The following is a 13,943-nucleotide window of genomic DNA, read 5'->3' on the forward strand; positions in this document are numbered from 1 at the left end:
TTTTCACCACTGAAAACGCAACGTTTCAAATACGTGCTCCTAATGTGGGTACCAACCTAATTCAGAAACCTCTGCTTTGATGTAGTGTTGCTGGAAAAACTAATAAAAAAAACTGGTAAGGTTGTCCTGTGACTTCCACAGTTCGCAACTGGTTGTCACGTTAAAACTGTTATTTTAATTTCTTGCTTATCGTCTCTGTGTGATATACAGGTTGCTTTTTGGCGTGCAAAACAGACTGCTTATAGGCAATGTTAATACAAAAACAGCGTTTTCCAAATCTTGCTTGTTAAAGTGGACGAGGCTTGTATTATACATTGGTCTAGGACTTCAGTTAAGGTGACAATTTCGCCAATTGTGATTTACACCCCAATCGTAATTTGTCCTCTGTACAGTGAGAACACACTGTGCCTGGTTCACACTAGTGAACACTAGGGGGGTGTGAATGCACACGTGCCAAGAGAAGTGGGCAGCCCCTGCGCCCGGGGAGCAAAAAGTAACTTGGGGTCAAGTACCTTGCTCAAGGGCACTTCAGTCACGGCCTAGCTGGGAATCGACCCTACAACCCTCTGATCAGCTCCCCTACCACCAGACCATGGGTGCCCCTGGACCATGGTTGCCCCTTACAATTACAACTTACAATTTCCTGTGACAATAAACAGCACAAAACAAAGTCTTTACTCTTTTTTTCTTTTAATACAAAATGTATCAGTAAAAGATACAATTTCACCAACCAAAAACATTTTAGCATGTTGCTTTACTGACCTTCATAACATTAACCTTTTCAGCATTGACTGCAGAAAGAAAAACAGGTGGTATTGCTTTTTTTTAATCCCCCCAAAATATTTGGAAATTAAAGCCAGATAAAAGCACTTGATATGACTGGTGTGCTGAGCTGTACTGTTCAACAGTCCTTTAAGTCACTATATACAATAACAGACATCAAAAAACACTTGCATGTGCATGGTTCCTCAAACCTGCCTGGCAGAGGCCCCTAAGAGCTGATTAACAGAAGGCAGGAGATAGGTACATCCGTCCAAAAATGGAGAAGAAAAAAAACACACACTACCATTTCCTTCATAGTACAGCCTGCCACCATGACACAGTGATGCCTCCAGATGTTCAATGATTAAAATAAAATAAGAAAAAGAAAAGATTTTTGGTTGTCACGGTAGAAAACACTGCATGCATGATCCGAGTTGATCGTTAGAGCCAATAAAACATTATACATATTAAAAAAAGAACACTTGGAAAGAAAAACTTCAGCTTTTTGAAGTACAGCTCAGCTTTATACAAGAACAACAGCAACAAAAAAGACGACCTATCACATTATCTACAAGAGCACAAGCCCTGCGTTTTCTGAACACCAATAAGTCTAATCCAGGACTAAAAAGTATTTGAATGAAGAATCCACAGCGACAAAAACTGACAAAAAAAAAGAAAAAGAAAAAAGAATAAAAGATTTAACTCCTATCTGCGATAGCGACCCCTCTCTTTCTCACGGTCTCTGTCTCGTAGACGGTCTCGTTCGCGATCCCGCTCACGTCCACGCTCCCTTTCGCGGTCCCGCCGGGCATCCCGCGGACGGTCCCGTTCTCTCTGCCTCTCCCGCTCCCTGGGACGGCTGCGACGGCCGCTCACCACGGCCTGCGTGCGCCTCAGGAAGTCGTCCACGCGCATGTCGTAATCGTGCTGCAGAGATGGGTGGAGGTGTTAATGTCAGTTGTGCTATGTGGTTACTGTACCACACCTACTGTTTCTTCATTTTCTTGGGTCAGAACATCCTCGTTAATGCGATCTCTCTGTGAACCATTACCAGACTGGAGGAGAAGGAGCGGACGACCCTCTTCTCTCTGAAGCGGGCATCGTGGGGCATGGGGTGGTGGCCCGAGTATGGAGGGTGGGCCTGGGGCGGCGGAGGGTGATGCTGGTAATACGGGTGGTGAGGGGGTTGCTCCATACCAGGGTACGGAGCCTTCCAACAAAGATAACCCACCAGTTAGTCGACAAACCAAAACAGACCGATGGCTACTTGACCTGAGCGTCAAGTGCTAATCAATGCGGCTCGTATAACAGCACTCACCATTCCCTGCCATGGTGGGGGAGGACCAATGTTATGGTGGAACTCTCGCATGTAATCGTTGTACGACTGCAGAGGACAGAATGAAAACACATGGTTGTGTTTATAACTCAGTTGTAAACTTGTATCATTCACTTTATGAAACACTTGATGCTACCCTGTAATATTACTCTTAGAATCCTAGCATCCCTTTCAACTAAGCTATTCTAGGCACATCGGTAGCTAGAAACTTACTCCATTGAGGAAAACATCCCTCCTAACACCAGAAAAGCGCCTGTGGAAAAAAAAACAAAACAAAACACAAAGTTAACCATGATGCCAAAAGCCTGAAGACAGACACTGAGTGTAGGAGACTGTGAGGGACACACCTGTCCACAGGTGGGTTGCGAGGGTCCTGCATAAAACCTGAACACATAGCAAGGAAAGAAGACGATTCACCAATAACAAGAGCATGAGTCTCAACAAAAGGTCAACGAGGTTCATAATACACAAGAATACACGAAAACGCAATACAGAAAATAAATCAATTTCCAAAGCTAACACACTGATACAACTTCAGAGAACACCACAGCAGTTACACACTTGATCAATACATTAACCTATCTTCACATTTTATAGACGATGGCAAACTCACACACGATATGACATCATTGGGTGTTACCATTACTATGCTGCTATTCCGTTTTATAATGTTAACCTTGCTTCAGTTTCCATTCCCTCTCCACAAGTGTCCAAAATGCAGGTCATTCTGGGACGGACAGACAACGCTAGGTGGGTGGGATATTGACCTGGTCTCTGGGGGAACTCAGGAGGATAGTCAATCCTGGGTCGCTTCCTGTTGTGCATGTCATATTCCTCTGGGCGACGCCTACGTGAATCAGGCATGTTAGTACGATGTCACTGACAATAAATGTACAACACTTTCCTCTCAGAAACAATTTCGGTTACAATGAGCTACTTATTTAATACGTAATTATTAAAATTCTTCAATTTCTATATACAATGATTTAAAGGCAATCTATTACGCTTTTCACCATCCGGATCACTACATCCTGCATACAACCATAACAAGACAAGAATAATGTGAGACATGATTGCATCACCAGTACCATAATGCAGGACATGATGAACCAGGTGCTGAAGAGAGTGAATTACCCTTGAGTGACGAGCATAGCACTCTTCAAGTTACATCAACATCGTCATGGCAACATGCTGCCATCGCTACACAAACATTTCACTAAGTGGGTCTATATGGTATAAGGTGCCTTAACATCTGCACAAGGTTACAGCTTCTGTTAACTGGGTACAGGCATGCTTACGCATACAAACACTAAAAGTGTTCATCATTATGTTTACCATTTACCTATACTGTTTTTTAGCAATTCAATATTCCATTGTGCAAGGCATGATCGCTTATTATTATCATCATATGAACAACGACAGCATCAACTGATGTGTAAACGCTTTTCCCTACTATTAACTCACTATTTAAAATGTAATGTGATGTAACATCCTTTAACCCATTGTACTATCTGGATCTTCACAAAATGTAATTAAGAATATTCAGTATTCTAATTACTAAAAATAGATGCAACCAATAGAATATTTGATTTTGTTCACCTTATTCAATTTAAGCTGGTTTGTAGTCTACCTGTACCACACAACGCAAAATAACCTGTCTGTTGGATTAGTTGGTTACCTCTGACCTAAACTGAGTGCAGGATTTTAGATGGGTCCCTGCAAGTCCCACACAAACAGAATGATTGTTTCCATTTTGTATGCTGGACCCAGAAACCTAAAAATGTAAGGCTGACCTGCGATTTATGTCCTCTACATTAGAACAAAGCTAATAAACCTTGAAAATCAGTGTGTGATGTTATAAAATATTACTAGTTTTAACTGATTTCTTATTATATATGTTTCATAATTTAAAGCTACTATAACAAAGAAAAACAGTAGGTAAGTGAACATGATATGTATCCTACTGCCACACACGCAAATAATAATTACATTAATAACGCTGGTTCATAAACCCGGTCATCCTAAAGTCACCAAAAATTTCAGACCCACAATACCCCAAAACAGTAACAAAACAAAACAAATTCTGTTTGAAAGTATGACATACCGCTTTCTTGTAGTTTTGGCCTGTTAACGTTGGCAAATACTTATGATAGCAAAATGTTCACACAACAGTCCAGCTTAAGCCTTAGCTGTCAACACAGCCACAAACACATTTTACGGGGACGGCCTGGCAAGGCAGACGAAGGGGACGACTGGGTGTGGTGCAGTCCATTTGAAATCAAACAAAAAGACAAAAGGTGGAGCTCCGGCCACTGGGAACAACCCACAAGGTGAGACCCCTCCCTCTGGGTTTTAGCTGCTTTTCTTGGGGGGGGTAGAAAGTCCATAGAAGCCTCAGCAAAACATGGGGGGAGGGGGTTTAAGGTGAAGTGGAGGTGGGGTCTCCCGCTACCTTACAAAGGCTCAGTCCATTGGGGTTGATTTGAATAGGACCGCCTACCTACCTCCAGGAAGAGAAAATGGGAGGAGCATTCTTAACAAGAGGGTATGGGGGGGAGGGGAAAAGGAAAGGGGGGTGTTTCTCACCACGACAACATCCTCAGTCCTTCAGTAAGGGTCAGAGGTGGGGCAGAGATTGCCAACCATCAAACTTCCTTACAATGCTTGTATGATGACCTTTTTTTTTTCAGTCCATTTTTTGGGGGGCCCCCCCATTTTCCTTTTGAAACAGCTGCTTGTGTCGAGTTAACACCCTGCTTTTGAGAGGGCAGACTTTGAGAGCACCCACAGTTCATAGACAACAGTGCTCTAGGGGACAAGTCCCTGGCATCATTCGAGTCCACAGGTACTGCAACCATGATGTAGTAACACAGCGCGAGAGCATGGAACTGACCTATCCTCTCTGGGCGCTTTGGTAGAGGAACGCACTCAGCTTCCCTCTCTCTCTGTTCCTTCTCTCCCTCTTTCCTCCTACACTCTGCACACGCATTTATTGATATTCAAAAGATTTTTTTTTCTTTTTTTTTGACAGGAAAACCAGTGAGAGTCCCGAAATATGCTCCTCTTCAACCCATTTCTGTTTAAACAATCAACGCTTTCTGCCTCTTAAATCGATGTTTCATCTTCTGCTTATATATTATGGCTCCTTTAAATACAGTCCCATATATGACTGGTCTATCCCTCATGGATATTCCTGAAAGAAAAGCAGGCTTTGGAAAGAAATTAAACATCAAACTCATCTACAGTGCTCCTGTTTGTAACTGCTACACAAAAAGAGTTAACTGAACTGTCAGTTAATGGAGACTGACAGAGGAGTAATGAAATGAGCTTGCATTCTGTCAATTATCTTACGCTTTACTCTTGTCATGGTTTTAAAGGGGAAAAAAATTGACACACCACCATGAACATTAAACAACAGAACACAGCCTGCTGCTGGGATACTCAGGCAGTGCGACGAAGCCACGCCCATTCCGGTTAAGCTCCACCCAGCACGTTCCAGGGCTCTTCTTTGGCGGAGTGGCGAGGACGACTCGTAGGAAGAAGGCAAACGAAACACGCTCCCAACGTGCGGCCCGTCACGTGACGGGCACATACGAGCGCACTATCGGTCCAAAGAACATTTCTAACCTTCCCAGGTCTCGGGGGGCGGGCTCTCTGTGCGGGGGGCGGCCCCGTGACCGAGGCTCTGAGTGCATCCTCCTCCTGTGCCGCATTTTGTGAATGACCTGATACAGGTCGATGCTCTCGTCCGGGGGAAAGAGCATACACAGCTGCAAGCCGCATTCCGTCTCGATCTCCTGCAGCAGGCAAACGGTCCGGAAAGGCGACGGTCGTAGGAGAAGGCGGGAGACACGGACAAAGAACATTTCAGTATGGAGGCAAAGAAATCACACACACAGAGACCACAGTACAAGGCCAATATAAACGTAATGCAATGTGCAAAATTCACAGTGCATCTGCCTAGCTACAAAAGTGTTTTTTTTTTTCCTTCACCTGCCTGGGCAAAAATAGACATATCCATCTGCAGGAGCAATATCTTACGAAGTACTGGAACATTCCTCCATTTATGCAGCAACAGTGCTCTTCACACACTGGCAAGAACATGACACTCAACGCTGCAAGCACTAATGAGAAGATGCAGATTAAGAGAAGCTGAAGTGCAGGTGGGAGGGACTGGTGTAGGTGGATGGAGAGGACTGACCTGCCCATCACGGCCAATCTTCACCGGCTTGTGTTCGTTCCAGGGGTTGGACAGGTGGGCGGTCTTGGTGAAGGGCAACTCCCTCCTGTAAACAGCACACACAATCAACTCTTTCATCTCAAAGAAAAACTGTGTGTGTGTGTGTGTGTGTGTGTGTGTGTGTGTGTGTGTGTGTGTGTGTGAAGGACATAGGGGACGTCCAGGGTAGGTACCTGCAGATCCAGTCGATCTTGAAGACTCCTCCGAGCATCTTGGCGTTCATGCCCGCTGGAAGCACCCAATGGATGGGAGACCCTCCGTGATGGGACTCGGATGACAGTCGAGCGAAACCTGATGGTAAACCCAAAAGAGGAAAGTTCAGACCAGTGTTCTACACCAATTACATGTGCAGCACAAAACATCGATGATCCTAATTCTCTGTAAGAATCCCGTTAAGCACCTATGGCGTCTATTAAGCATTCATTACTATGATATTACTAACAACGTCAACGCTGTTGAACATTGTTAGCTTTAAACACACACAGTTCCTAAACAAAATTCGCTTACAAATTAAACGATTCATCTCACCTTGAAACTTGCCGCTCTCCCTAACGGAGAAGATCAGGATGACGCTCCGGGCTGCACGGAAGGCTGCGTTTAGCTTCCTCTCGTTCACAGGCAGGGTGGACCACACCCCCTAAAGGCGGAGCAAAGAGGACATTGTTACCACCACACGGTTCAGTTCCCTGATGAGGTCACATCCTGAAGTCCGGTTGGAGACAAGGTTGTATTTGTTCGTGCTATTGGTGCTCGAGTGTGTTCTGCACCGACTGCATCTGACGAGCATTATTATGGCACAAACTCGGCAGGATACAAACCTTTGCTTTAGCCAGAGAAACGTTCTCATGGTTGTTGCTCTTTATCAGAAAGAACCTGGCCTCTCTCAGTATGTACTTCAGCTTGCTGGTTTGATCTGATTATTGAAAAGGAGGGGGTGGGGGAAAAGAAAAAGCACAGACTGTGAGAAAACAGAAAGTATTTCAGATGGCAGGCCTCACACTCAAAGTAAGTCCCATTATGAGGCTGGCTCTTACCTTTCCTCACAGCACGCACTGAGGACGGCAGTTTTTCGTGCTTCTTTTCGGACCCTGAAATAAACAGACACTATGATTTTACATTCTAGTATGATGGCGGCAACAGCCATGTTGACTTCACTGGCGATGGGGCGTCTTGTAGGCAGAACAGGCATGCAAATGTGGCACAGAGCTTAATGTTGTCAGATCGATCACCCACAACTCCACAGTAATCTGAGGAACATCACCAGCAGGTTAAAAAAAGAGCCATCAGAGTGAGACTGTAAGCACATAAAACAAAAACTCTAAAAAAAATTTTAATTTAATTTTAAAATTTAAAATTTAAGTTTAAATCACTTAGGCCCAAGTGTATTTCAGCGCTGCGTTTATTTTAAGGGGAACCCATGGTGTGCAAGAATGAGCACAGGATTTTTCTCCACGCCACCACTGAAAGGCCCAGTGATATCGGTGAGCACACGGGCTGCCCAGCCCCTGTGGGGTCAGTCAGGCAGTGGGCCGAATGCACAGACACAGGCAATTTTTTCCACATTCATATGCAATGCTGCTGACAATGTTAATTCATTCGTTTGCGTGTAAGGTCGCTCGCCACTGAATTGTGGAGAAAAGGAAACATGTTGCATTAGACCTTGGAATAAATGGTGGACTGCAGAAGCCTTTGACAACTGTGTCACTGTGAAGCGACACCGAAGAGCAGAGCATCGTTCTGATTGGTTGTTGGAAATTTACACTATGCCAGGTAGCCAACAGGTGTGTAGTGACGTGATCTGTAATCTGACCTGCTCTGCCACTGACTGACAGGGCTAACCTACACTTCAGCTTCACCAACAAAGTGTCTAGGATCGGCCTATTTTAACCTAAACAAACATCTTCTGAAGATGAACAACTCTCATTCATTCTGACCGAAATTCTCTGCTGTGTACGTAGATGAGATGATCACTTGACAATAAACCTTGTGAACCTCTACTGCTCACACAGGCCCAAAAGGGCTCGAAGCAGGGCAGAGGCAGGTCAGCTTACACTGTACACCAAAATCATACACGACTACCACCTCTTCCAAGAGTGTTAAACCAATTGGCACATAATGATCTTAAATACATATATTGAATTGTTGGGGATCATTTAATACCTGTGTATGACTCTGAAGCTGAGCTTCCACTTCTATCAAAAACGATTGGTGATATCCCTCTAGCGTGATTCTTCTTTCTTTCCTCATCTGAACAGTAAATGGGAGAACATGCCCTTTCTGTTAGAGTGGCCATCTTAGGTGTGTGTGTACACGTTTGTGTGTGAAGGACTGCTCTAGGTGACATGGGCTTGGACTTCTGGCTCTGTGTGTCTGGCATTAAGCTGAACACATCCAGGTAGCGACCCGTAGTGGAAACTTCAGACAACACATCATCGTACATTTACAGCCACATCGTTACAGCAAGGTTCAACTTCTGGAGGTTTTTTTCTTCTTCTTTTTTTGCAACATACCAAAGGCATGTTAAAAATAACAAAGACGGTGAAAATAGTAACTAAAACAGCTGAGGGTACCATACTTCGTCTTCTGACGAGGTCATACTGCTGGCATCATCAGTGCCATCTTGGCAAATCGTACCACCTCGTTACCCATCTTACTTCACCCGAAACCATTTCGCCCAGACCAGCTTGTACGTGCCAAGTGGCCTCTTAAAACGCTCTGTTTATGTTTAGTAGCACAGTTGCCGCTGGGATCGAGCTGGCATGGCTTCAAGGTGTTGACAGCCAAGTTCTATAAAGGCCTCAACCACCCTTCCTCCCCACTGGCCCATTCAGAAGTCATGGACACAGAGGCGCTGCAAAGGACAACAGCTTACCGGAGGCCTCGGAGCCCGAGGCGGAGTGTACCGACTCGCCCTCTGAGAAAGACACGGACTCCGATTGCGAATCACTGGCCTCGCTGCGAGTGTCATAGTCATTCTGCTCGTTTCCTTCCCGCTGGTCACCTTCGTCCAGCTCGTACTCCTCCTCCTCTTCCTCCTCTCCTTCTTCCTCAACCTCCTCTTCCTCCTCCTCCTCCGGTCCCTTCTCTCCCTCCTCCTCTTCCTCCTCCTCCTCCATCACCTCCTCCTCTTCGACGTCAGAGTGGTTTGCCTCAGAAGAACCCACGGAGCTGTCCGTGTCGGACGCGTAGTCCTCAGACCTCCCCACCTCCTCCTCCTTAGAGGAGCGGCTGATCCTGCTCACGCTCTCCTCGCTCTTCCTGCGCATCTTCTGAAAATACAGATGCCAATTACTTCATACGAGAACGGATTCTCACTGAGCATTCCTTAAGAAGACATCAAAACCAAAACCACCGAAAACAGAGAGACAGCTCAGAACGTACAAACATGCAGGCTAACTTAAGGTGAACTTCAGCCTACCCCAATGTCCTCATATTGCACTAAAACATCTGGTATAGTATGGATGTCTGGTGTACAGGATGGTAACAGCTAATCATGGCCTATATGACCTACTGCCTTAACACACCTCAGTCAGTTCTGGCATCAGCGGTTTGATCCTTCTCTGCTGCTCCCTGCTGCGGCTCAGAGTTTTCTCGCTGTGCCCTTTGGACAAGTCAACTCTGGAAGACCCCCCTCTGCCAGAATGGTTCTTCCTGTCATCATAATAGTCATCAGGTGGGTGTCTGCTTCTCAGATTGGTCAGCTTTTTTCCATTGGCCCCAGCAGAAGAGGCGGAGCTCTTAACCGGCTGCCTGGTAGAGTGGCCTGAAGACCGAAGTCGTTTGGAATCGTGGTTGTCTCCCCGTTCATTTTTCCTTTTGGATCCTTAGGTTTGAGAAAAGCAGATTCACGCCTGCTTAGTTGTACAGTCTACTTGTGTTTATGTACAAACAATAACAGAGTAGAACACATACCTTTCTTTTCACTGACATCATGTTCACTTTCTGGGTTGTATAGCTCGTCATCTTGGTCTGGAGCATCGGTCAAGATGTCTTCCAGAACATTAAGTTCTCCATCTAAACGATGGTGTCAGGCAAAATAGAACAACAGAAGAATATTTACAATATTCAATAGCTTACTGTAACCTTGTTTTCATATCTTCTGCTAAACTAGGTACACAGACTGGGGTATCCTTCCTAGTTAGTGTATATATATATATATGACTAGTAATTTGACTAAGTATCAACAACTACGAAACATTGCTGCGTTAATAACAAATATCGGATCAATACTCTGAACAACAACCCTGTATGTAGTTAACTGGTCTCTACACTGACTTATTGTAGCAGTTGGACAGGAAACGACAAGAAGTAGCTTGTTAGCTATGCACTGTCCTACTTTCAAGTGCTCGGGTACATATGTTTAATTTTATTTTATTTATATATTAGTTATATCACATATCACTCACCAATTACCAACGCACTATTATGATGCACCTGACAAATTACAACTAGAGTGATCGAAGTGAGAAAACAGACGCTAACGTATGCTAGCTAGTATGCTAACTGGCTAGCTGTGAAGAGCCCAGCGCGAGTAGACAAAGGTGAAGCGCTAGCCGCACACGCTAACGCACTCTCCACACATTACCTTTCTCGTCGCGCCTGTCCACGGCCATATTCACCGCCTGTGTCTTTTTCGACGGAGACGTGGCCTCGTCTCCGATTCCTGCGCTTTATTTTCTTGATACGCAATAACAGTAAAAGCAGTAAAAAAAAAAAAACCACGGATATTCGGTTCACTGTTTCTGTTGATGCCTAAGCGTCTCTTGGCTAAAATGGCTGAACGCTTCCTCCTCCCACGTCCTGCTGACTGCGTCAGGGTTGCCAGTTCACGCGTAAAGGTGAAATTTCGCGCACGTAGCCTCTGTGTCCTGCGCTCTAGGACTTCACCCAGAAAAAAACACACTCTCAAACCTGTTATACAACCAGAAGACATAACGTGTGTATGAAAATATACATTAAAGAAAATATTAAAAGGACCTAGGTACAATATATGAAAAAACACAAAGCGTTGGGGAAAACACTTAATAAAAAGAAAGTATGATCAAAGGCAGTATATTGATCAAAATGTAATTCATTTAATAATCTATTTTTATAGCACCTTTTATACATACATGCAACTCAAAGTGCTTTACAGAATAAATAAAAAAGAAACAAAAATAAGAAGATAAAAGGAAGCAAAGATAAGAAGACAAAAAGAAAAAAATAAATTAAAGATGAAAAGGAAACAAACATAATAAAGTAATGTAATAAAGTGATATTATAAAATAATGGACAAAATAATGTAATAAAGTAAATTCTAAATAATTAGAACAAACATAAAATGTAACTAAATAAAATAATGTAATAAAGTAAAGTAAATATGATAATAATAGGGTGGAAAACTATTAAAATAATTAGAACAGAGTTAGAGTTTCTTAACTAAAAGCAGATCTAAACAGGAAGGTTTTGAGAATCTTCTTGAAGCTGTACAGGGATTAAATGTCTCTGAGCTCCTCAGGAAGACTTCCAGAGCTTTGGGCCATAGTGGCTAAAAGCACCCTCGCCAATCTTTAGGAATCACCAGTAGATTACTGTTTGAAGACCTGAGAAACCTGACTGAAACATATCTAACCATCATTTCACTGAGGTAAATCAATCAATCACACAATGGAATAAAAAATAAACTAGTATGGTCTTAAAGATTTAGTCCATGTGCAGTTGGTAATGAAATGGTAATTTGCAAAATAATTAGATGTTGAAAGCCATCCCAAATAAGTATGTTTTAAGTTTGGCTTCAAATATTGGTAGATCAGTGATGGAACGTGGAACAGTAGGCAAGGCATTCCACAATTTAGGATCTGCTACCGTGAAAGATATATCACCCCACTGCTTACACCTAGACCGTGGTACCTCCAGTAGATATTGTCCACCTGAACGAAGATCTCTGCCAGGCTGATGTAACTTTATAATGTCACCTATGTAGGGAGGTGCAAGTCCATGGACTGCACAGAAAACAAACAACAGGATTTTAAACTGAATTCTAAATTTTACTGGGAGCCAGTGAAGAGAGTAAAGAACAGGAGTAATATGATCGTGCTCGCGAGTGTTGGTAAGAAACCGGGCAGCTGCATTCTGAACCAGTTGCAGGCGATGGAGCGATGTTTGACTTAGACCAATGTACAGTGCATTGCAATAATCCAGATGTGAACTAACGAAGACATGAATTGCTTTTTCAAGGTTATTATTGTTGAGAATAGGTTTTAATTTGGTAAGGAAGCGCAGTTGAAAGAAACTTGCCCTCACAACAGAATTTATCTGAAGGTCAAATTTCAGACTTGAGTCCAGCTTTACTCCCAGATTTGTAACCACTTGACTGCAGTGGGGATGTAAAGCACCCAGACTAGGTGTGACTGCATCAAGCAGGTGCGTTGCGCCAAACAGAATACACTCAGTCTTGCTCTCATTTAGACAGAGGAGATTCTGAGACAGCCAGAGTTTTATGTTGCTCATACACCTTTGGACGGACTCTATGGCAACTATAGAGTTTGGCAAAATGGGTAAATAGATTTGTAAGTCATCTGCATATAAATGGAATGAAATATTGTGAGGTAAAGAGGAGCAAGACCATGAATACATTTAAAAACCACCACCAGAACCTTAAAATCTATTCTAAAACTGACAGGTAACCAGTGTAGTAAGTGGAGTGCAGGTGTAATATGATCTCTCTTTCTCCTGCGGGTCAGAACCCTTGCAGCAGCGTTCTGAACTCGCTGTAGGTGAGAAATAGAGCTCATTGGAAGAGCAGATAGAACAGCGTTACAATAATCTAGCCTTGTTGTGATAAATGCATGGACAAGTTTTTCACTGTGGACTGAGAGTTTGCCTGCATCCTTATTCAATCTCAAGTCATTTACTACCTTAAACTGCACTGTTTCAGTGCTGTGGAGAGCTCTGAAACCAGACTGAAAAGTGTAATTTATTTGATTTACTTCAACATAATCATTCAACTGGATTGACTCAACTTTTTCAATGATTTTACTAAGAAAGGAAAGGTTAGATATAGGTTGATAATTATTGAGAATTGTGGGATCAAGATTTCTGTTCTTTAATAGTGGTTCAACCACTGCAGTTTAAGAATATTAGGGAATTCTCCCAGTTGCAGAGACTGATTAACAATCGTTAGAACTTCATTAACTAATGAGCACAGAACCTGCTTGAAGAAGCATGTTGGTAAAGGGTCCAGTTCACATGTAGAGGATTTTAGTGATGAAATCACATCAAAGACTGTTACCATGTCAACTTCTTGGAAATAACACATATTACAGTTAGGCTGAGTAACTGATATAAGGGTTGATAGTCTATTAGTGCTTGTTGCTATATTCTGCATTGTACTAGATATATTGGTAGAGTACGGCTTATGACAAAAAGTGATTTACGACTTTGACCTCTAGTTGACCCCGCCCCTTACCCCCCCCCCCACCCCCACCCCACACCCCCCCCTCCACGCCCCCCCCCCACCCCCCACTCCCCCTCCACCCCTCCGCCCCTCCACCCCACCCCAACTCATGACATCATCATCACATCAATCACGTCAAGACGACCAAAGAGTATTAAGTTGTGCTTTGA

At 43.6% G+C, this 13,943-nt stretch overlaps 1 protein-coding gene across 2 annotated transcripts; it reads right to left on the bottom strand.

Moving 5' to 3' along the window:
- Positions 1-673: 673 nt before the first annotated feature.
- On the bottom strand, positions 674-11,119 carry ythdc1 (YTH N6-methyladenosine RNA binding protein C1). 2 transcript variants are annotated; one of them, XM_077011325.1, is made up of 17 exons: positions 10,924-11,119; positions 10,251-10,352; positions 9,863-10,161; positions 9,211-9,607; positions 8,499-8,585; positions 7,373-7,426; positions 7,157-7,251; positions 6,867-6,975; positions 6,512-6,629; positions 6,300-6,384; positions 5,726-5,895; positions 2,866-2,945; positions 2,446-2,482; positions 2,312-2,351; positions 2,081-2,146; positions 1,814-1,972; positions 674-1,689 (listed from the first exon to the last, which is right to left on the bottom strand). In XM_077011325.1, the coding sequence occupies exons 1-17, from the start codon at positions 10,949-10,951 to the stop codon at positions 1,468-1,470; spliced, it is 2,148 nt and encodes a 715-aa protein (XP_076867440.1). In that variant the 5' UTR covers positions 10,952-11,119; the 3' UTR covers positions 674-1,467. The 2 variants fall into 2 exon arrangements, with proteins under 2 accessions (XP_076867440.1, XP_076867441.1); XM_077011326.1 differs by lacking the exon at positions 8,499-8,585 and having other exon boundaries at positions 10,924-11,118.
- Between the last annotated feature and the right edge of the window lie 2,824 nt (positions 11,120-13,943).

Source organism: Brachyhypopomus gauderio, chromosome 7 (assembly GCF_052324685.1).
Source record: "Brachyhypopomus gauderio isolate BG-103 chromosome 7, BGAUD_0.2, whole genome shotgun sequence".
Lineage (NCBI taxonomy): Eukaryota > Metazoa > Chordata > Actinopteri > Gymnotiformes > Hypopomidae > Brachyhypopomus > Brachyhypopomus gauderio.